This window comes from the organism of the source record quoted next, unplaced genomic scaffold (genome assembly GCF_019419815.1).
Source record: "Pyrus x bretschneideri cultivar Hongxiangsu unplaced genomic scaffold, Pyrus_bretschneideri_v1 Contig37, whole genome shotgun sequence".
NCBI lineage: Eukaryota > Viridiplantae > Streptophyta > Magnoliopsida > Rosales > Rosaceae > Pyrus > Pyrus x bretschneideri.
In genome coordinates, this window is record NW_025999690.1 from 4621963 (window position 1) to 4644885 (window position 22923).

General features: G+C 37.6%; 2 protein-coding genes and 2 pseudogenes across 2 annotated transcripts; 2 read left to right on the forward strand and 2 right to left on the reverse strand.

Moving 5' to 3' along the window:
- Nucleotides 1-390: 390 nt before the first annotated feature.
- On the forward strand, nucleotides 391-1344 carry LOC103966859 (annotated as a pseudogene).
- A 3283-nt stretch (nucleotides 1345-4627) lies between these two features.
- Nucleotides 4628-6145, reverse strand: LOC103966220 (protodermal factor 1-like). The gene is made up of 3 exons (XM_009379378.3): nucleotides 5903-6145; nucleotides 5390-5798; nucleotides 4628-5180 (listed from the first exon to the last, which is right to left on the reverse strand). The coding sequence occupies exons 1-3, from the start codon at nucleotides 6060-6062 to the stop codon at nucleotides 4847-4849; spliced, it is 903 nt and encodes a 300-aa protein (XP_009377653.2). The 5' UTR covers nucleotides 6063-6145; the 3' UTR covers nucleotides 4628-4846.
- A 5426-nt stretch (nucleotides 6146-11571) lies between these two features.
- Nucleotides 11572-13067, forward strand: LOC103966853 (annotated as a pseudogene).
- A 53-nt stretch (nucleotides 13068-13120) lies between these two features.
- Nucleotides 13121-17068, reverse strand: LOC103966848 (MDIS1-interacting receptor like kinase 2-like). Its single transcript, XM_009380066.3, is given in 3 exon segments — nucleotides 13121-13565; nucleotides 13657-15085; nucleotides 15087-17068. Coding segments are annotated over 3 exon segments (2760 nt in total). The 5' UTR covers nucleotides 16116-17068; the 3' UTR covers nucleotides 13121-13263.
- Between the last annotated feature and the right edge of the window lie 5855 nt (nucleotides 17069-22923).

Genomic DNA, 22923 nt, shown 5'->3' on the forward strand with positions numbered 1-22923 from the left:
TCCACTAAGTAGGGTTGGCTATATGAATCCTAAAACGTTATTGCGCTCGGTTCTATGTCATGTCTTCGTTAGATACAAGTACTCTAAGTCTTTTCTTAGAGTCTCTTCCAAAATCTTCCTAGGATCTTCTTCTACCGCTTCGGTCCTTGGACCTCTGTCCCTAAACTACTAAATTAAGATTAAAAAAAATTAAGATTAACAAAATGGAATTAGAATATTCTAATCTAGTACTCTCAGACAAGAAATGGGGATTGTGGAAATGCTTATTGAATTACAATGAACATATTCTCAACCGCTGTTTCTGCACTTTGCCAACTCTTTTTTTTTTTTCCTGATTTAAGAAAACTTCATCTGAAGATTTTTTTCCCCAATATTTTGTTTTCAGTAATAATGTGGAAGCACGGAAACAAGTCGAAGGCATGGAATGGGCCTCCAACACGTTGGGTTGCATTTCTGGTTTTCGTATTGTCAGTTGGCAACACTGATCAAAAGACCAGTTCATTACTTGGACTTCCAGAGGAAAAGTGGAATAGCCTTGAGTCAGTGGTGAAATTTTCTCCAACCTTAGAGTTTCCAAATGGAACGGAAGTAATAGGCAAATACCAGATTCACCTAAAGCACTTCTTTTTCTGGCTCATGGTTGCGGAGGTAGAGCTCTATATTTTTGGGATAAATCTTCTCACTGCCCTGACTGCATTGGTTTGCCAGAGGAACGGCTAATTGCTCTTCATGCTCTTTCCCGAAAGTTTGCTGTCCTTACTATATCAAGTGCAGGGACATGTTGGACTATGAGGAAGGAGATAATTGTTGCTAAGGATATTATCAGATGGTGGGTTGAGAAAAACAAGCTTGAAAAGCTTCCTCTTGTTGCTGTGGGGGCCCTTCTGGGTGTTTGATCAAATGAAAATCGAAGAGAGCTACCCCCCTACACTTTTCATGCGCATGCCCAAAGACATGATTAGGCGGCAAAAGATAGGTAATTAAGTACATGAAAATTTTGAAAAAGAAAGGTGTTGATAACGATGTTGCAGAGATTGAATGCATGGAGTTCCCTTTGTCGCCACATCTGTTAGCTGATAGAATCCCAGGTCTTGATCAGTCTGTTTCTGCTAAGTTGTTTGAACTCTTCCGGAAAAGGGTTTTATCGATGAGAACGGATATATGAAGAATGATGGGCGTAAAACACGTTGGAAAGAAGTTGTCAGAGAGAGTAATATTGTTTCTCTAGACGACCATCTGACCCATTATATCCAGGAGGAGTTAAATCTTGCATTTGCGTACCATGAAATGACTAGCTTGCACGCTGACAGGATGTTTAAATGGTTTGAATCTCATATGAAGTAACTGCTTGTCAAATTCTCTCTTGATCTGCCTGATTCGGTGGATCTGGCCCTGGCTTTGTAGTAATTTAAAGGGTATGTACGGCGTAGCACCAGCTTTTCCTTCAGTACTTTGTCTTGGAGGGGATTGGAAAACACATCTTCAATCGTTCTTTTGGATAAATGTGACAACCGATAACCAGTAGGAAAATAAGCTCGTAAAAATTCGATAGCTATTCTGTATTACTGTATCCTGGTTGATCTTGAGTGTCATATTTGATTGACAAACCATGTAATCACAAGCATGAGATCGAGATGCACCACCTATGTCTAGTTGTTCATGGAGAATTAGAGCCCGTTTGGGCCTACTTTTGTCGGAAGCACTTTTGCTCATGCTTTGCTAGATGTGCTTTGTAAAAAACACGTCGAAATTTATACATCCAATTGCCGGAGCATTATTATGTGCATGTTGGAATTAATGCTGCTTGAGGGAACATGTGTAGCGATCGAATGGGTTGCACAAGAAACATATGCATCTTGAGACAGGCATCCGTAGGTTGCACAAGAAAATATCAGAAGCACTACTCTTTAAGTAAATAGAAGATGGCATTTAGTTGTCATGTCCCCTAATCCCTAAAACATTTAGAAACTAACTTGTATGCACTTTCTAGGTTGGACAATGGATGGTCACTCCACTGCTGTCATAAAATCATATAGCCACAGGCATCGCATTGCAGATTCATCTAAGTGGTTTTCATGGGGCAGAAACTAAAAATAGGCTTTAGCCAAAATAGTCCTTGAAATTGGTATACTTCCTCACTTTGGTCCTTAAAATTTGAAATCGAAAGAAGTAATCCTTGAGTTTATTCACCATAAATCATTTTGATCATTTCGTGAAAAATTTCTGGCACATAAGCTCCAAAATGACAAAAATACACAATTTAATAAATAAAGGGCTAAAATGAATTCAAAATTTGAAGGTATTTTTTTCATCGCTTTATTTAACAAATAATTTTCACGAAATGATCAGAATGATTGACGAAGTATTGATTTTAACAAATATTTTGGCCTTAAGCACAACTTCTAACGATTTTAAATCCTATAAACCAAAATAAAGAATTATACAAATTTCAAAACCATTTTGAATTAACAAAAAAAAAAAAAAAAACTTTAAAAATATGCGGACAATAATGGCCCCACTCTTTTTTCTCCTTTAACATATTTCTGTTGAAAATACTAGTGGGTAATGAATGCCCATAGTATTGAATACCTGCCACAACATTGAAAACATTGCCAAAGTGTTGAAAACCTTGGCAGAATATTGATATGTGGAGATTATATTGTCAAAGATGTGTGCTTGGAGTTGCTCTATAAATACAGCACTCCGTATGCTTTGAATAGAGAGCAGACAAAAAAAGAGAGAAAGAGGAGAGGAGAGAATACATAGAGTTATCTTTGTACTCCTATTATTCCAAATTATAATGAAAGCATCACTGCTGCCCGAGGACGTACTCCAGTCACACTGACTGTAGAGGAACCTCGTAAATTTTGTGTCTTGTTTTATTTATTCCACTGTACACACATCGTCGATTTTACAACAATTTCGTATATTTCCTTTTTTTAAGTTGGGTAGGTATCCATTTATTATTATATTTAATCCTTCATTGTACTATTAAGTACATTTAATATATGAGTCCGGATCCTCTTTGTGATGATCCCGAAGGTTCGTGAATTGTACCTGTTTATCGTACATCGTATGATCATAAATTATTTTAAATATTTTTATTTAAAATAAACATAAACATAATTGACAATAATTGACCACACGATGAATGATAATCAGACATAATTCACGAATCCCTAAAATCCTCACAAAAGAATCCAGAGCGGATTTAATAGATTAAGCTTGTTTGTCTAATTGACCTTGGCTGGGACTTGCATTTAAGTCAAATTTCAATTATATGATCTTTGTCGCTTATTTAGCTCATACCAAGTTTTGTTTTGTTTGTATTGTGTGCTTTTGTAATTGATTATGTACCATGTATTTGCTTTAGCATTGGCTACACATTTGACCAAGATTAGCTTTTGTAATGTTATTTTTGTGATTTAATGAATTGTGGTCTGGTTCAAAGAGAATGACTTATATGACATGAATACACTGTTATGGTGAAGTTTTTTACTGGTAAAATAAAGACATGTAAGCTTTTACCACATGTCCTTATTTCATTAGCATGAGATATCACATGAAGATATACTCATATCATGCAAGTTGTTCTTCCGGTTCAAATGTTTTTGGTTAATTTAGCTGGATGTGTCCTTTTAAACATTATATTATGCTGAGAAAAGTTTGAACATGTCATTTAAGAGGGCATTCTGCAGATACAGGGGACCAAGGAAAGCTATATATATATATATATATATATATATATATCTCATCAATCTTTGTGGAAAATGACTTATATAGAATGGGTTCACTGCTGTCATAATGACCGATTTCAATGAAACACATGTCATTATTTTACTAGATCGTGACATTAGGTGACGGTGAACTTATTGCATATAAGTTGCTCTCATCTTTTTGGCATTACACTCCCATTCAACTGCCTCACTCCCTAGTTTTTAGTTATCCCTTCTTAAACTTTCAATCAAAAGTGGACTTAATGATATAGATTTTTGTTTGACATAGCGTATTCTAAATTAATACTCTTATCTATGGGGAGGGGGTATTTGAACTTTGGTGACCTCAATAATTGGCCTTACTCACATATGCAACTTGGTGATCCATTTAGAAAGGGAGGGAAACTAGGATTTGTATATGATTAAAACTTTTGTTGCGTTTCTTCTTCCCGTTAACAGTGCTAACAGTTTTATTTCTGTTATGTTCTTGTGCTTGTGTTTTGCATTTTCTACAGATATCCGTTCGAGTATGATTAGCACGCGAGTTAAGATGTCATTAGGATTAGGAGATCGATTACAACTTGGAGATTTCATGCTTTCACTTAACAAGAAATGATCCGTACTGATAATTTAAGACGGTGGTCCTTGCACAATTTCTTTTCTGCAACACGAAACAAGCGTTCAGCAGTATGAGCTGCAGAGGTGGTACTATAGTTTTATTAACATGTAATTTTTACGTGAATTTCATCTACTTTATTTTTCATAAATTAACATTGTCATATCGTTTTCACATTAATTTAGTATCTAAAATTTGGGATTCGTTTTAGCGCTTGTAGTATTGTTGCTTCTATTTATACTGCATGAGATATGAACTCAATAAAATCTTGAATTATATTAAAAACTAATTAAGATGATAAAAGCTAAGTATTAAATAAATTTAAACCAAAGTTTGCATATCTTAACATGCTGTAGTGCTGCAAATTTGATTAGAAACTAAGAACGTAACGTTCTAGAATAATGACAAACAAACACTCTGAAGTCTGTCTTAAGTAGATATAAGTAATTAACAACTCATAAAGATTAACTTTGAACTTAAATTAAATGAAAGCAAATGATGATTGTGATTGAGATCAGGCTCTGGGCTTGAGTTTTCCTTCGTTGGCAAGCTTGAAAACGCGGGCTTGAGTTGCTGCCGCCTTGTTCGATCCCAGTGCACTGACGAAGCTGTCCCTGACTTGGTTGGTGGTGAAGTGGAACCTGTTATCCACCATGGCATTCAACAAGGCAGCAGTTCCTTGTCTGTAGAGCTCTCCTAGCCCGTCGGTGCGGGTGTTGGAAAGTGCCTGCGGGAGGCTCATGGTGCCGGATCCGATCCCTGGAAGACTAGACACGCCAAAAGAATTGCCCAAAGTTCCCCACCAGCCCAACAGACCCCATATTAGTGTGGGGTGGCTCCCCCAGTAGCTGCAAAACAAGGCAATTTATGAATTAGAGATGAAGTTTAAGTTATGAATATGTACCATTTTTGTACGTGATCATTTTACCATCTACAACATCCGGTACATAGTCGACATGTAGTCAAATATCAACCAAATAATAGTAATGTGCCAAATACTGTAGATTGATACTAGTTACCAGCTAATCACTGCGTATTATTTAAACCAGTTACTTACTTGCATGTGAAGGGTGGAAGGGAGTTGGGGCCAGGAAGGAAAGGAGGAGAAGGGATGGTTGGCGTGTTTGGATCAATTGGTGGGGTTCCAATTACTGGTGGGGTTCCAGTGACTGGGATCGGGGGGCTTAGAATGACTGGGGTGGGAGGGGTACCGATTTCTGGTGTGGTTGGGGGGCTGCCGCCGTAAGTTGGTGGCGGAGAGTAGTAGTAGCCACCACCGCTTGGAGTTGATGGAGTGGATGGAGTGCTAGGGTCATGTGATGGAGTTGGGTTGTGGTGTGCTGGTGGGGTGCCACAGTTGGAAGGTGGTGATGGTGTGGGATTGTAGCTTCCACCACCTCCATGAGACGGGGGGCTTTGAGAGCCGCCACCATGTGATGGTGGCCTGGACGGAGTTCCGTGTGAACCTGAATTAGTAGGAGAGGTCATGAGAACACATGTTAGTGAATGCTTGACATAATATCATTTGAGAAAGAGAGAGAGAGAGAGAGAGAGAGAGAGAGAGAGAGACCTCCAGGGGGACTGTCGGAGTGGGGGTCTGGTGGAGAGTAGAAGTTCTTCTGGTCTTGGACGGTGGAGGACATGACAGGGACGACCAAGTTCTGGGAAAGTAACCCAGCAACCAAAGTCCACAGAAACAAAGAGGCAGCATTGCTTCTCACTCTCCCCATTTTTGTCTGCTTACTTTGAAGAGTAAGGAATTAGCGAGAAGAAGTGAAGAAGGGTGGTGGAGTAAGTGTAGGGAGGAGGAAGAGGGTGAATATATAAGGGAGAAGTTAATATTAGCAGGTGAAGGAGTGTTGTAGTTAGTTGCTGTGTTGAAGGTGCATTTACTCCTCCTATTTACTCCATTGTGTTTCTTACAGTAATGGTGTCAACTTCTTAAGTTGCTAGCTTTTGAGACACATACCATAATCTCTCTCTCTCTCTCTCTCTCTCTCTCTCTCTCTGATATGGGTGTTGACATAATATTGGTTGTGATCTGGACAGATTGTATAACTGGGATTAGAGAGCTTATTGCTTTTTTCTTTCTTGATGAAGCCTTTACTTCCAAAATTGAAGTTTACAGAGCATGATATTACATAAAATTATAAATTCTACCAAGAAAAAATAGATATCCCCTCCCCTAGCCTTGTATGTAGTACAATATTTGGAAACCAATGCATGATCGGCCTTCAGCTAGAGGACTTGTGTAACATAAGTACCCTATCACTGCAATGTCTCCTATAAATCATATAATGAAATAAGTAGGTAACTCTTCATTTGACATTATATGATTGTCAGAAGACACCACAATACATCAGTATCCGTGCCACATGAAAGTTGTTCTCCTTCAACTAGCTTGTTTTTTTAATTTTAATAAAATTCTTATCCAATATAAAAAATTGGGAGCAAGGTTTGAACTTAAGTGTAGCAGAGAAGCACATTGCTCTAATCAGCTTAGCTAAGCCTAAATGTGCTGAAGTGTGTCTTGCATTGCTATTTAAGATAAAAACCCTGAATATAGCCTGAACCCAATTTGAAATAATCTCAAAACCAAGTCAAGCCTTGACCAACCTGTCAGTTTTCCAAAATCATTATCCTTGTATTAGCTCATCCTGGTCCCAATTCAACCTGACGGGATGATGTGTTAAATATGAGATTATGTATTAAATTAATTACAATTTGGTACATAAAATTGTTTTGGAAATAGTGGAGCCCTACCCATAAATTTGTGTAAATTGCGATGGGTCACATGAAAATTTTCTAAAGTACTTTGCACATCCATCTCCTCTCTACCATCTTCATATTTGTGATGGGTTGGAAAATTGGAAAACATTCAATCCATGTACTTGGAAGATCTTTGTGATTGTTGTTGGAAAAGGAAATTAAAACTGGACCGACTTCTTGTGGGGCATCACATTTTTTAAGATTTGGCCACGGTTTCATGCAAATTCCCCACCTTGGTCTGCTTATAAATTTGCAGCTAGCTAGCTCAAAATGTTACAATGGAAATTGTAGCCAAGAAAATATATATGTTAAAGGTATGGTGTATAATATTTTCTTCAACAACTATGGTACATTTGTGTAACTGATGGCGACCACTAAAATTTCTATAGAGAGAGAGAGAGAGATGAAGTGGGTTCTGTATGAAGGTTAATGAGATCTGCAGAGAAGTAGGTGAGATTGCACAAATGTGTGGGCAGGGGAGAGTAAAGAAAACATCGAAGTAGGGTATAGTATAGGGTTTTGCAATTGAATTTCTTTTCAAGTTTCAAATCTGCCATTGACCATAAATTTTAAGCATACGAAGGGAACCGAGCGATTATTTTACTATGCTCTAGTGTATGCTATAGATCATGATTTTTAACCGTTTCGTTGTTGAATTCTTGACCAAGAATCTGACGGCTAAAAATTCTGATCTACAAGACCTGGAGCATACTAGAAAATCCCAAGAGAGGATACGACATGAGAGTGATGAGATTTTACTTCAAGTTTTCAATCTAAGTTCAATGGCTGTGTAAGAGAGACAGCATGGCCAATGGGGATCCTGAGTTGTCACACATTTAGAGAAAGCCCTAGTTAATTAATGGCTGTGTAACAGCGAACTGTGAAGCTCTAAGTTAAATTTAGCAGCAGTGCCAGTGATCGATGGCAAGGCCTATGGAGCTTGCTAGCTACTAGCTTAGCTAGAAACCGATGAAAGCTTTCTGTGAACTGAAATAATAAGAGGGTTTCTGTTGGTCGTTGAAAGCATTAATCCCATAAAATTCTCCAGGAAGTTGATGCAGTTACCAGACAAATATATGACTTGAGAAACTCCTTTGAGCCATTTCAACAGCTCTGGTTGGTTTGGTCTCACATTTGGAGAATCCCAATGACATTTTTTTTGTCATCAAAGCCCAAATTTATGATTTTTTTTTTTTTTTTGTTTTTTCATGTGGGAAATACTACAAAACTTTTCTCTCCTAGGAAAAATATATTCTCATATGATCGAGGCTTTGCACAAGTTTGGGTTAAGTATGGTGGATTAGGGCAATTTTCACACCGAGTGAGATCAAAATAGATAAATAATTTGTGAGAGGTACTCTACATATAACAGGGTCGGACACCCATACCGAATTACAAATGAGTCAAAGAACAATGGGTTTGTCCAATGGTAATCAAGATTAAAGATATAACCTAGTTCATCAATTCTAAACTCAGAGGCTAATTTGCTATGTTGTAAAAACAATTTTTCTTGACCCAGACCTTTCTTAGAATTCCCATTAAGATCCCATTTGGTTTTCTTCGGAGAGGAGAGCGTGGGTTTCATTGTATCTGTAGTACACAAGTCCTACTTCTGTGGAGTTTCCTGACAGGCGAGAGAGAGAGAGAGAGAGAGAGAGTGGCTGCAAATATCATAAATACACCCAGGTCCCCAATTTGCTTTTGCTGCAGAAATATGACTTTACTGCTGCTTCTGTTCTGTGTGCAAAAAGTCCAACTGCTGCTTCTGTTCTGTGTGCAAAAAGTCCAAAAGCCTGAATCCCTTCAAATAAATGTGGTTATAATTTATACCAGCAACTGCTAGAACAACCGACTCCCTCTCAAACTACATCCTCAAATATTTGTGTATATGCAGAGCAGCGTGAGATCCTTTACAAGGTCGATGCTTATGCTTTCAGCGTGAGATCGATGATTATGCTTTCAAACTGAATATGGATCATTGATTGTGTCCGCTCTTGTCGGAATGCTGTAAACACGAAATTTCTGCAGCAAACGAAACGAACATGTGTACAAAATAATTGTATTGGTATCAAAGAGTTTAGGGTTGCAATCTCTGTTTACAAGGTCGATCCTTTGATTCGATTTTCGAAGATGCGTAGATGTGTGTTGTTGATCCGAGAGTCACAATGAATTGATCTGGGATAAATGACTGCCGCATGGATTTGACTTGTGGCGATGGAAGAACCGGCATGGTGCAGTAGTGCTTAATGATTCTTTATGGGTTTGAAGAAGAACGCGGAGGGTTTTCTGAGTCTTCTTGAGTGTCTTGGGTGTTCCAAGTCCTTGAGTGTCTTGGGTGTTCCAAGTTTTCTTGAGTGTCTTGGGTGTTTGGGGGGTTTGAGAGCTTCAGAGTTTTAAAGCTTCAGCGTATGGCCGTGAATGATTTTTCTAGCCCCCTTTCTTTGTCTTGGAGCCTCGTATTTATAAACCCTTCAAGTCTTGCCTGCGGATAGATTTGGCCTTGATTGTGGGCTTAATTGACAAAAGAACCAGGACTCGATTTGCGGGTCGATTCGTGATTTGACTCCACCAATTAATATTTGATTTAGTTAAATTAAAATCAAATAATTCCTTTCCACCAAGTGTTGACACGTGTCCTTCTTGATGACTCGTCCGATTTTGATGAGTTACGTCCATATATACAATTTGTGAGACACAGGACGCATGCCACGTATACCTTAACATATCGAAACTTTAATGTGTTGGTGAACATTTATTTAAAATTTCAATGTAAAATGCATAATCCATATGCACAATGCGTTGAATATGAGTATTTTTCCGAGAATATAAGTGTAACAAAATAACATTACTCGGATTTATATACACTAACCTATCTTATCTTCCGTATTGGAGGATCATGCACTTAAGGAGAGCTTATCATTCCATGGAGTGTATCTATAAAGCTTATCTTTTCATGGTGTATATATATATAAAGCTTATCTTTAGGAATAATATTCCACAAATGGATCCACAAAATTTGGTCCCTAACATGGCTGTGGTTAATTTATGCATGCGGCACGCCCTTCGCATGATGATAAATATGGTTTCTTAGCATTTGGTTTGACCACAATCTTTATAAATTGCTGCATACCTATAATACAAAAATATACACAAATGAATTTGATTGCTAAATTGCATGGTGTAGGGAGGAGACACTAAAACGTTGATAAGGGAGGCACTAAATTGCATTTGTGTATCCTTAATTGTCGGTTTTGTGTCACTCATATTCTATTTTTAACTAAAAGTTTGTAACAATTTATGCATAAAGCCAAATTACACAATAATTTGATACTGAACTCAACCTTATAGGAATCAAACTTAAGACTGTTTTGCTAATGACAAGTATCTCTTGTTGTTGAAATCAAAATTGAAAAGATTCCACGGTTTTCATCACCTCTTAGCTAATCTTCATCATCGTATCAGCAACCGTACCAGATTTTTTGGGATTTCTTTTCTTTTCTGTGGTTGGTCACCCATTTCGAAATATGCAACTTACCATGGACGTGGTTAATTTATGCATGGATCCACAAATTTTGGAATAATAATCCACACGTGGATCCACAAATTTTGGTCCCTAACATGGATGTGGTTAATTTATGCATAAGGCATGCTCTTCGCATGATGATAATATAGCATTGGTTTTACCACTCTTTATAAATTGTTCCATACATATAATACACAAAATATACACAAATGAAACTCGTTACTGAACTGCATTATGCAGGGAGGAAGCATTAAAAAGTCAATAAAAGGGCACTAAACATCAATAAATTAAGGGGCACTAAATTGCATTGTGTATTGCTCATTGTTGGTTTTGCGTCACTCGAATTCTATTTTTGATTAAAGGTTTGTTTAAGTTTGATTTAAGTATAAATCCGACATTATTGTGAAGCAGTTCCAGCATGGAGACTTCCAAGGTCTCTTCTTATATTTTTCTTAGTATCGTTATTTAAGTTGAGAGGCTAAACTAAACTGTACAACGGTTTGCAATAATTTGATGCTGAACTCAATATTAGAAAAGTCAAACTCAAGACATACTGTATTGCTAGTGACATGTCTCTTTTGTTGAAATCAACAATCATTATAGATTGAAAAGATTCCACGGTTTACATCATGCGTTAGTTAATCTTCATCATCGCATCAGCAACCCTACCAGATTTTTTGGGATTTCTTTTCTGTGGCCGATCACCCATTTCGACAATATGCAACTTAACGTTGAGTCAACGTAACAGGAAAATCTGAGCTGTTGATTTGTGATAAAATAGTCCTGGGACGGTTTACGACTTCATGATTGGTTGACTTTTCTGAAAATATCAGGGGTTGTGACTTTCTGGTTTTTTCTTCTATAAAGCAAAAACAATTTGCTCGCCTGATACCACATTATAATTAGAACTATCAAATTTCCAACTTTTTTAGTCCATGAAATCATCGATGGCAAATGAAATTAGCAATCATTATTCTTTTTGTTTGTTCTGTTTCTTAGCTGCAACGGTCTTTTTCATCGGTTTCTTGGGGCACAAGCAACGCCGTAACACGAATAAGAAAAGACTGCCACCGGGCGAAATGGGGCTCCCTTGGTTAGGCCAGACAATGGAGTTCTACAAAGCTGAACGGAAGAACAGTTTGTTTGATGATTTCGTTCAACCCCGGATTGCGAAATATGGTAAAATCTTCACAACGCACCTGATGGGATCACCGACTGTGATTGTAAATGGAGCCAATGCTAACAAGTTCCTGCTGTCCAATGAGTTCAAGTTGGTGGTGAGCTCGTGGCCTTTAGCGTCGGTTCATCTGATGGGAGAGGACTCCATCATGGAAAAGCAAGGGAAGCGGCACCGCTGCCTGCACGGGCTTATAGGGTCGAGCCTTGGCCAGGCGGTGCTTGAGACGTTGGTGCCTAAAATATGCCACTCTGTGCGGTTGCACTTGGACACTAAGTGGAAAGGCCAGGACGAGATTAGCCTTTACCTGCTCGACGAAAATTTTGACGTTTACCATAGTGTTTGAGTGCTTTTTGGGGATCATTGTGGAGGCAGAGATGTTGGGAACATTTGAGAGAGTTTTGGAAGGGGTTTTCACAGTGCCAGTTCAGATTCCTGGTTCGAGGTTTTGGAGAGCAAAGAAAGCGAGGGTGGAGATAGAGAATATGCTGATTGAAGTAGTGAGAGAGAAGAGGATGCAAATGGAAGGCAAGATAGAAGCGGAGGACGAGCAGGGAGGAACATTACTTTCACAATTGGTGGCTGGGATGATTTGGGGAGACATCACTGAGGAGGAGGTTGTTGATAATGTGGTGTTGCTTGTTTTTGCAGCTCATGATACTTCCTCTTTCGCCATTGCCATGACTTTCAAAATGTTGGCTCAGCATCCTTATTGCCATAGTGTTCTACTGAAAGGTATGTAACATTTCGTGCAGTCCAAGTTCATCGATTTCAATCATGAACTTATCTGTGAGTTACATTTCATTATATCAGAACATGCTGAGATAATGAGAAGCAAAAGACCAAGGTGAAAATCTGACACAGGATGACACAGAAGATGAAGTATACCTGGCAGGTTGCGCGTGAAAGCATGCACCTATTCCCTCCAATCTTCGGCTCTTTTAGGAAAGCCATCGCCGACATTGAGTATGAAGGCTTTACCATTCCCAGAGGATGGAAGGTACATGCCTTCTGCTTTGCACCTTACATTTTTACACCGGTGTGTACTTACAGTGCTTGTACTAATTTCTAGTGGTTAATTTCATGCAGGTGTTGTGGACAACATATGGAACACATTACAACTCTGAATACTTTCAAGATCCTCTGAGTTTTGATCCAAGTCGGTTTGAGGAGTCAGTCCCCCAAAATTTCCCAAAGCGCAACCCGAGAATTCTTGCAACTGGATGCATAAATAGCCAAGCAGGCTCACAGTATCCGAAGATTTAAGCAGTGAAGTCCGGTTTTCTGAATCAGGGTCTCATCCCATAAGATGTGAAGACTACATTCATTGTAACTTATATTTAAAGAGCGGTTGTAAATATACATTAAACATATGAAGATTTTTATTGAAAGAAGAAAGCATAGATTTCTAATCAAGAATCATGAGCTAATCATTTCAAACATCTATGGCAAAAAAGGTCCTTCAAAATGACAACTCATGGGAAATTTGTCGCATGGTTGGTCGAGATTGTGGATTCGTTCGCACGCACGCATGTGCAAGGTTTGCAACAGTGATCACTTTTTCCACAACAAGATTTCCAGGAGGCGGGAGCCTCTTGTCCAAGACATCGTTCAGTTGTATAGGTTTGGGTGTTGATGTTGAGGACAATGACAAAAAATAGGAGAGGAGGTCTCCGGGATGCTTTCCCATGATCATTTCTAGTGCTACCACTCCAAAGCTATAAACATCGCATTTCTCATTTGTTTCCATCGTGTATGCAAACTCTGCAAAACAAAGACCAAGTCATGATGAGTAAAAGCAGGAAATAAGTACTTACGTTAAATGGAAGAATATATTCAAGCAGAAGATAAGTACCTGGAGCACTGTATCCGAATGTGCCTGCAAATGAAGTCCAATTTGAAGTCTCAAGATTCAAGAGCTTAGCTGTACCAAAATCGGAAACATAAGCTCCATATTCCAAGTCCAGCAAGATGTTCTTACTTGAAATGTCTCGATGTAATATCGGAGGTGAACAATCATGGTGCATATACGACAATGCATTAGCAACATCCTTGACAGCATTCACCCTCTCAATCCATCCAAACTTAACCGCATGGTTTTCGTCGGTCAGTATCTTTTGCAAGCTTCCTCCGTTTATGAAATCATACAACAAAAGAGGGTGCTGCGGATGCGAACAGAAACCATAAAGCTTCAAAATGTTTCTGTGACGAATCTCTGATAGAGTACGAACCTCACTCTCGAAAGCCTTGATGTTTGCCACTCCACTATCCTGTAGCATGTGGAGTTTCTTCACCGCAACAATCCGGCCTGTGGGCAGCTCAGCTTTATAAACACTTGCATTGCCTCCCACCCCCACAAAATATTTGGAGTTGAATCCCTCTGTGGCTTTAATGATGTCTTCATACTCAAGTCTTCCATCATAACTCCAAACCGCAAACTGGTCTTCATTTTGCGCTTCCTGCGGATAGCAGATCACGCAAAGAATCCCGGTTACCACAAATGCAAACAGCAGGATGCCTAAAATAAGGACTACAATGAAGATAATCGATTTGCTGCTCTTTTTATCCCCTCTCGTTTCTGACGGACAAACATTCAAACCTGTGGCATTGCCACACAAGCCTGTGTTATTCGCAAATGCTAGAACCAAGGCCTCGTGGAATGCTCTGTTGTTGGGAAGAGGACCCTCCAAATGATTGTATGACATATCAACAACTGTCAAGCTCAACATGTTATCGAACGTAGATGGGATCGAACCAGAGAGCTTGTTGTGGGAGAGATTCAAGGTTTCCAACTTCATCAAATTTCCAAGCTGTGGTGGAATTTCACTCATCAGTGAATTTTGACTGAGATCGAGAACTTGAAGAGCGTTTATGCTTGCCATCTGAAGAGGAATGCTCTCACTAAATCTGTTTCTGCTCAAGTTCAAGTTCAACAACACTCTGCACCCGTCTAATTTTTCTGGAATTAGTCCACTGAAATCATTTGCTGCTAAGTTAAGATGTTGTAGATTGGTTAGCAATCCAATCTCCGAAGGCACACTGCCTGAAAGTTTGTTGTCACCTAGGTTAAGGTTGAACAAGGATGTCAACTTCCCTATTTCCTTTGGGATTGTCCCGGTGAGATTATTCGAAGATAGGTCAAGCACATGGAGCTGAATTGATCCCTCAAACCGAGGTATCTCCCCGGAAATTCTGTTGTTGCCAAGCCTCAAGCTTTGTAAGTTTTGGCACTGCTCCCAGTTTTCTGAAAGCTCACCATAGAATCTGTTGTAACTCAAATCGACAGTAAATTAGTTTCGGATAAATGCCAAACTCTTGAGCTATATTTGCTGTCAGCTGGTTCCTCTCAAGCCTCAATCTAACTAAACTGGTGCAGTTCCTCAAGCTTCTAGGCATGGGGCCTGTCAACTGATTGTTGTGTGCCGTAAACAGTTCGAGGACTCCGCTGATGCATATATCGTGGGGAATGCTGCCGGAAAAAAAGTTGTTGCTCAAAAACAACTGCTTCAAAAATGTAAAATTATTCAGTCCTGAAGGAAGAGAGCCATTGAGTTTGTTATCCACCAATCCCAAATGAGTAAGAAATTTGAGCTTTCCTATTTCAGGTGGGATATTTCCAATTAATTGATTTCCCATCAAATACATCTCCTTGAGGCCGCTCAGGTTGCCTATTGTGGAAGGAATTGCGCCGGAGAAATTGTTGCGTTGAAGGGCAAGAACAGTTAAGCTGGACAGGTTTCCGATTGCTTCTGGAATCGAACCCATGAGACTGTTATGCGCTACATTGATCACACTGAGTGAATTCAGCATGCATATTTCTGCAGGGAGATTTCCAGAGAGATTGTTTTGTTGGAGGGACAGAATGGTTAAGTTGCCCAACATTCCAACTGCATGTGGAATGGACCCATTGATGTTGTTTCCAGCAAGATCAAGGATTTGAAGGCTTTTCAAAAACCCTATCTCCAGTGGGATTGTTCCGAAAATCGCATTGTGGCTCAGGTTAAGGCTCATGAGACTTGGGAAAGATGAGAAACTAAGTGCATGAAGCGTACCTCTTAAGCCAGAAGAAGTGAGGTTTATTTGTGTTATGCTTCCAAAATTGTTACAAGCAATTCCTTCCCAATTGCATATGTTGTTTCCAACCCATGAAGGCAAGAGGGAGAGACTTGTGCTGTTGTCAAGGCTAGCTTTCCAATTCAGAAGTGCTTCTGCTTCTGCTTCTTGTCCTGCTGTTGCTGCTGAAGCCGAAGAAACCAACAAGAGAATGAGTATAATAGGGATGAAAGAATGCGCTTTTTCTTCTTTGGATGCCATGATTTTAAGTTGTGAGGATTATTTCATTTCTGGAAACCACAAGATGACTCAAGAAAACCATCTGCCAAATTAAGCTGGTTTGGTATTGAGGAAGAGTTTGGTGCTCTTATTATATATAGGGTAAATTACACAAAAGTATAGGTCGAACTATTGTCTCATACATCACGTTTTAAATATTGCAATATCATACTACAATTTATGAATTCATTTCAATGTTAAAAATCTGTTAAGTTTTTTGTCAATTTAGCTGTTATATGATGACATGACAGAAACGGGATCTACTCGTTTGCCAATTAGGATAAAATTAATTAATTAATTAATACATAAAAAATTATTATTTTTTATTCATTACACTAGAAAGAGGAAGAGGAGGTCACGGACTGCAGGGCCGTGAATCGGTGGAGACGACCGCGTCAGGTTGACATCCACCGCCTGCTAGGGTTCTGGTGCTGTTTAAACTAAAAAGCCAATTACAAGCAAATAATAAGAATTAAAAAAACAGAATTTTGTGACTAATCTCAGTTGGGATATTTTAATTATTCAAATTGAACCAAAGGAAAAAGGGAAAGCGATAATCTTCTTTGCTTCTCTCACATCCAAACCAGAGCACAGTAAGAAAGGGAGGACTGAATTATGATATTGACAGGAACCTTCGGGATTGTCATCATCGGAAAACATGGCGTTGCAGCCAATTCGCTGGCATTGAAACAGAGCGGCCCGCTGACCCTCCATCCTCTCTCCTCGGTCTCTCTGTCTGTCTAAGAAAAATACGAGCCTTCAGCGACAGAGACCTACTGGAGAATTGAGATTTGGGAAGAATTTGGCGACGGTTAGGAGGGCGGCGGTCGTAGTGGGATGATGGTACGGTGACGGAGAATGGACATGGAGGAAATTGGCATGGAGATTTTGGCTACAGTGATTAATTTTGGTTAGGGACATAGGTGGCTGGTTTGTAGAGGGTGGGTCCACATTTTGTAATTAAAATTATTTAAATGATTTTGTTTTTAAAATTTTAATATTTAATTAATTTTTTAATCCAGTTGGGTTCTAACCAAGCCAAGTTAGTATTTAACAGAAAAATTGACAGAAAAATTAACGAATGTCTGATATTGCAACAAATTCATAAAATGAGGTATAATTTTGTAATTTTCAAAATATGAGATATGAGATTGTAATTCAATCAATAATTAAGATAGTTTTGTGTAATTTATCCTAATTATATACACATACAAATGGATTTATATATGGCAACATGTAGGTAGTGATATGATTGAATTACACGTCTCTTAGTCTTGAATTTATTATAAATTAACACGACACTTGTTCATTATAATTTATGAAGGATTTTAGTTAAGAATATTTAACTTTAGAGACAATCTTGATGGAACAAGTCAATTTCCAAGATTATTTATGATAGAAATCGTTAAATATATGTAGAAGATGGTGGGACCATGGACGTCCAAGTCTATGATCAATTACTTTTTTTTTTAGTACATTGATATTTTTTACACTAAGAAAATGAGGAATTCGGCTAAATCACACAATGGGCAATCTAATTTGGTATCGAATTTTTCATCCACAAGATTCGAACTTATGACCTCTCACTTTCAAGTGAAGATAAATACTACCAGACCATAGCACTGAATGACGATCAATTACTTTATTAAACGCGTGAAAAAAGTTCCTTTGTTTATAGTATAGTATTGACTGGTGGCCGTGTGAATGCTGAGAAAAGTGAGAACATAGACATGAAATTCTGATTTAAGAACTTGAGGTGGACCAAATACGAATGCTAGTGGTGTCTTAAAAAATGTGTTTAATTAGCTTTAATAAATTAGAGAGGTGCAAGGCACTAGGCAGCGCAGCAGCCTCATCCATACGGAAAAAGATTAGGTTCAAATTTTAGCCGCCTCGGAATAGATTTTGTAATTTAACCTTTGAAATTATGTCAAATTAGGTGCCAAATTCGAATTATCTGACTAATTCTAATCTTAAAAGTTAGCGATACTTGCATCATCTAAGTTACTTCTTGCACCATCTAAGTTACTTCTCAATGTTATCTATTAGCATTACTTGCACTATCTAAGTTACTTCCTGAGGGTAAACTCTGTGATATGATGCCAGTTCAGGTTTTTCAAAGTCATGGTATTGATAATGCCAGAGAAAATGCTTAGGAGTTCAACTTTTTGCACGTTCAACATGCGCCAGCACGAGCACGACTCTCTTATTTGACCTCAGTACGTAAACCATCATAGCATGCATGCACCCGGCAACAATATGTTGAAACAACAACGTGTTACGGCATAATATGAGGTTTTTTAAGAGCTATTGAATACCTTTCCTTAATTTACAGGTCGGTTTTTAGAAACAAGTTTTGTCTATGAAGAGAATTTTTGGTAGGGACCGCATGCAGTGGAGTCACGAAATTACACGAGGAGGAGTCTCATATAAATGTTAAAGAAATAAAATAAATAGACAGATATATTTACAAGAAAATATAACACATGTTTGGAGTTGTGATCTAGTTAAATTTATTGAGGAGCTAATGTTTTTTTTTTTTTTTTTCATGTTGAAATTAACCTTCGAAAAATCAAGTCAATATAGAGAGTTATTAATCAAAATTAAGGAGGATTAAGAGAAATTAACCTTTCAATATCAAGTCAAAATAAAAGGTTAGGAATACCATGTTTTTAGACCATATTTTGAAGACCACATGATGTGACGATTGATAATTAGATTCTTTCTTTAATGATTTGAATAGTAGTCCAATTATTAACTTCTATATTATCATGTGGTCTCAAAATATGGCTAAGTAGATAGTCTCTCTATCATCACTCCAAGTCAATAAAAAATAGATTGGGAATTTTCAAACAAAGATGAGAAGAATGGAATGGGAATTTAGAGAACAAAATATCTGAAATATATAAATCTAGTAAAAAGTTAAAGAGAATGGACAAATTTACAATCCTAATATTGTTATGGGTTGGGAATTTGAAGGATAAAATATATGAAATTTCAAAAAGGGGAGGAAAAGTTCGAAGTTTTTTATTCTTCGCTTGGCAACGTAAATAATATATTTTAGTAAAGCTAAACAAGACTTTAGGTTTTAATTTTAAGAGTTATTGATTTGTTCATAAAGTAAGATGTTAAATTTAGTTTTAGGCTGAGCGTTGTTGTGGTTGAAAAGAGAAAAAAAAAAGACCTCTTATTTTAACTGTTGGTGAATAAAATTTAAGAGTTTTATGTAAATTAAGGGAAGTATAATACTAATAAAGAATGAATTAAATTGTTGACCTCAAATCAACCATCCATGGACCATGCTTCAACTCTAGAGTACAACTTTGTCTTCTCTTATGAATTGAAACCAGTTTCTTCTAAGTCTTTACCTATTGTTTAGGTTAATATTTGAATATTGGGCTTGAAAGAAATAAAGCCCAAAGATGCCAATTAAATGAGACTTGCCCGAAGTCCAGTATCAAGCTTAGAAGTAAATTGAAGCATTCTCAGCCAAGATATAAGTCACGTGTCTACAATTGAAGTGACAAGTGATGGAGACTAACCTACTATCAACCAAAGAACACTTTCCAGTGGCATTGCTGGTAAAAATTTGATGACTCACTACCCTCCAAGTGCTTTCGGGCAAGAGCAAAAGCTGCAATAGTCGAGCCAAATTGTCTATAAAAGGGAAGACAAGCCCCAAGGACAAGGACAAGGACACTCAACCAATCAAACAAACAAACATACAAACTTCTGCTCTCAAACCAAATTTGCATCCAAAAGCTGAAATCAACCCAGATTCAGTCATTTTAAGCAATACTTTCCTTAGAAAAGTTATCTTTTCTCTAGTATAAAGCTCTGCTACCATTCTCAATGTTGTAGTATCGATTCTCTCGTGTAAACATGTTTACCATTCATCCTTTTTAGCATATAACCCCTGTAAAAACAAAGAGAAGTGACTGCAAAAGGTTTAACCTTGCCAGATAAGGTGACATCTTGCCCAAAACTCTTTGTTTATTTCTAAATTAGTAGATCTATTGCTTAATGCATTCTCCAGCATGTATTCAAGTTATTTCCCCTGTTTTTCTATTTTAAGAGTTCCATTTGCATCTGGATCTGGTTAGTTTAACGGATATGTTTTCATTAAAAGAAATATGGAACCAGAAAAATGACTTAAAGGGCTTTGGATTCCCTCCATTCAAACATATAATATCATGAACTAAAAGTCCTTATTTACAAAGCAAGAAAAAGAACTTAACACAGGCTTAACCCATTTGTGAAAATCCTTTAAAAACAAGAAGTTTGAGTAACTTGGGGCGTAAGTAATCGACTTGAAAACACACATGCTCTACATCTGCTATATTGAGATAGTAGTGGTACGCCTAGCACTTAATTAGTTTTGATTGTGAGCCTCAAGGCCTACACCTAAGGCCCCACAAAGGCACCTTTCAGAACTAACTTTGTTTTCTTCTTGTAGCACATCAACAAGCAAGAGCCCGACTACACATCCAAAGTACCAATTCCTTGGAGAGCTGTGCTGAGGTCCAAGGAGATGCTTCTAGAGAAATCTTTGTCCGAACTCCTACATTACCAGTATATTAGTTTCATTAATTTCATCTAAATTACAAAAATAGAGAATCGAACTTGGTTGCAGAGCTCTGCTTAGCTTTGATTCGATGAGATTGTACGCCATGTCTTGCGAACCCATTCTTATGTCTTTAGAGCCAAAAGAAAAAAAATCTAAGTATACAAGTTATATTATAGCATATGATAATATGACTTGCTTTATTAGCATGTGTAATTAGGGGTTTGCCTTTAAATATTTGAAGTGCCTAACTTTAGTGGTGAAGTCATATCACTTTTGTGGGATCATTCCAAGTTCAACACAAGAGTTTGAAAAAACGTTAATGCGAATGGCCCAACCTTGTGTTTTTCACCCTCTCAAATTGTAAAGCAAGATTGTGTTACGAAGATAAGACTACTCGATCCACAGGGGAAAATGCTGCATTTTTCTCTCACATGTGTCGTTCTCTTGGTTACTTGATGACTAAGAATTCATGGTTACCCACCTATTGATTTAATAAGAATTCTTGAATGTAACCAAAAATTCATACTTTCTTTAGTTACCTAAGGTTCGTTTGTTGCACTTGACTAGTTTCGGGGACTAAGCTGGACTAGCTTAGAATAGACTAAGCTGAACTAACTTAGTGAAGCATTTGGTGCAGTGTCGGACTAAAAAACAAGATAATATATATAAGTGAAAAATAGATCTTATTTTTTAAACTAAAGAAATCTAATGCCTAAATAATGTTGAATACGACGCCGTAAAAATTGTATCAGTTGATAAAATTTACATCGAATGTTTGAAACTTCAAGGCCTACTTGAAAATAAATACAATAAATATTACACCAAAAGCCAAAATAAATACAATAAATATTACACCAAAATAAATACAATAAATACAATAAACATTACACCAAAAGCCATGTGTAGAAGATATATAAGGTATTCTACAAGCAAATCTTAACAGTAAGAAATAAATACAGTAAACATCATACACAAACGTTGTTAAAGGATGTCTTCGGAAGTCTTGTAGTTATGAGTTGAATTGAGTCCCAAAACTGAGTGAATGGCATTCAGGTTCCCCAAGTTTAACACAACAACAACTCCCGTCTCACAGATTTCAGGAATGCTAATGAGTCTCCTTTCCATGTAAACCAACAGAAGTCCCTGTTACATATACAGAATGCGAAAGTACATGCCCAGAAAACTTAACTCTTCCACTGGACATCATAATTAAGCTAGTAAGCATGATACAATGCCACTATATCAAAAGAAGTAAACTTAGAGAAATATACACAGATGCAAAACTTCATGTTTTCCTAGTCTTAAGTATATTGCTTTATGTGAAAATATGTAACTGAACCCTATCAATAGAATAAGCAAGGGTCTCAACAATAGCACAATATTTTTAGAGCCAAGGCTTTGGATTTATTTTTATTTTTTTTAACAAACGATATTATTTACACTATGGAGAAGGGGGTGGTCTAAGCTTCACAATGGGTTAGCAATAATGTGGTTTAAATTCGCCTTTAACGAGAATCGAACCTAAGACCTCTCACTTACAAGTGAAGAAGAATACCACTAGATTGTAGTACTAAATGGTAGTGACACACCCCAACCTGGAATGTCCATCTGGACTCCAAATCGAGTTGTGCTGGCCAACACCAAGAGAGTGACGAAGCCATAAAGTGTAATGATGTGGAAAATGTGAATAAATTTAAACCTAAAAGTGCCTCAATATAATAATGCGCTTGTAAGCGGGAATGATCACATTTCACACGTGATGTCAAATCATAAGTAAAGTACAATAAAGTAGAATGAGAATTATACCATCGAATGTAATCTCCAATACCAAGATTTGCCAAGAATCCTTGTCGATACGAAAGCTTAGCTATTAAAACCTGAAGGGTGAAAGACAAGGATGAGTGGGCCTAAAAATAAAGTTTTGTAAAAACCTTTTCAAAAACATAATAACCCCTCGCTGTAAAACAAGTATAGTTTCCAAAATATACATATTATGTATAGTATGAAGAATACTTATTGTAGCCTGCAATATCTCAAGACTTCAATACGTCACAAATTCGTAAATAAGCATATAACTTCTAGTAATCACAATATCTCACAGAAATAAATATATCACATCAAGTGTTAACAAGACTAGATGTAATAATAATATACTCTATAGTACTACAATCACGTGAAGACTGACGCTATGCGCATCACCTACAAGTCCTAATTTCCTATAGC

What these genes read in the sequence shown, in the direction of transcription:
- LOC103966220 (XM_009379378.3), bottom strand. Translation starts at nt 6,062, where the DNA reads ATGGGGAGAGTGAGAAGCAATGCTGCCTCTTTGTTTCTGTGGACTTTG. An exon ending in CTCCGACAGTCCCCCTGGAG is followed by an intron (nt 5,799 to 5,902) that starts GTCTCTCTCTCT and finishes CTACTAATTCAG; the next exon opens with GTTCACACGGAACTCCGTCC. An exon ending in CTTCCACCCTTCACATGCAA is followed by an intron (nt 5,181 to 5,389) that starts GTAAGTAACTGG and finishes CTTGTTTTGCAG; the next exon opens with CTACTGGGGGAGCCACCCCA.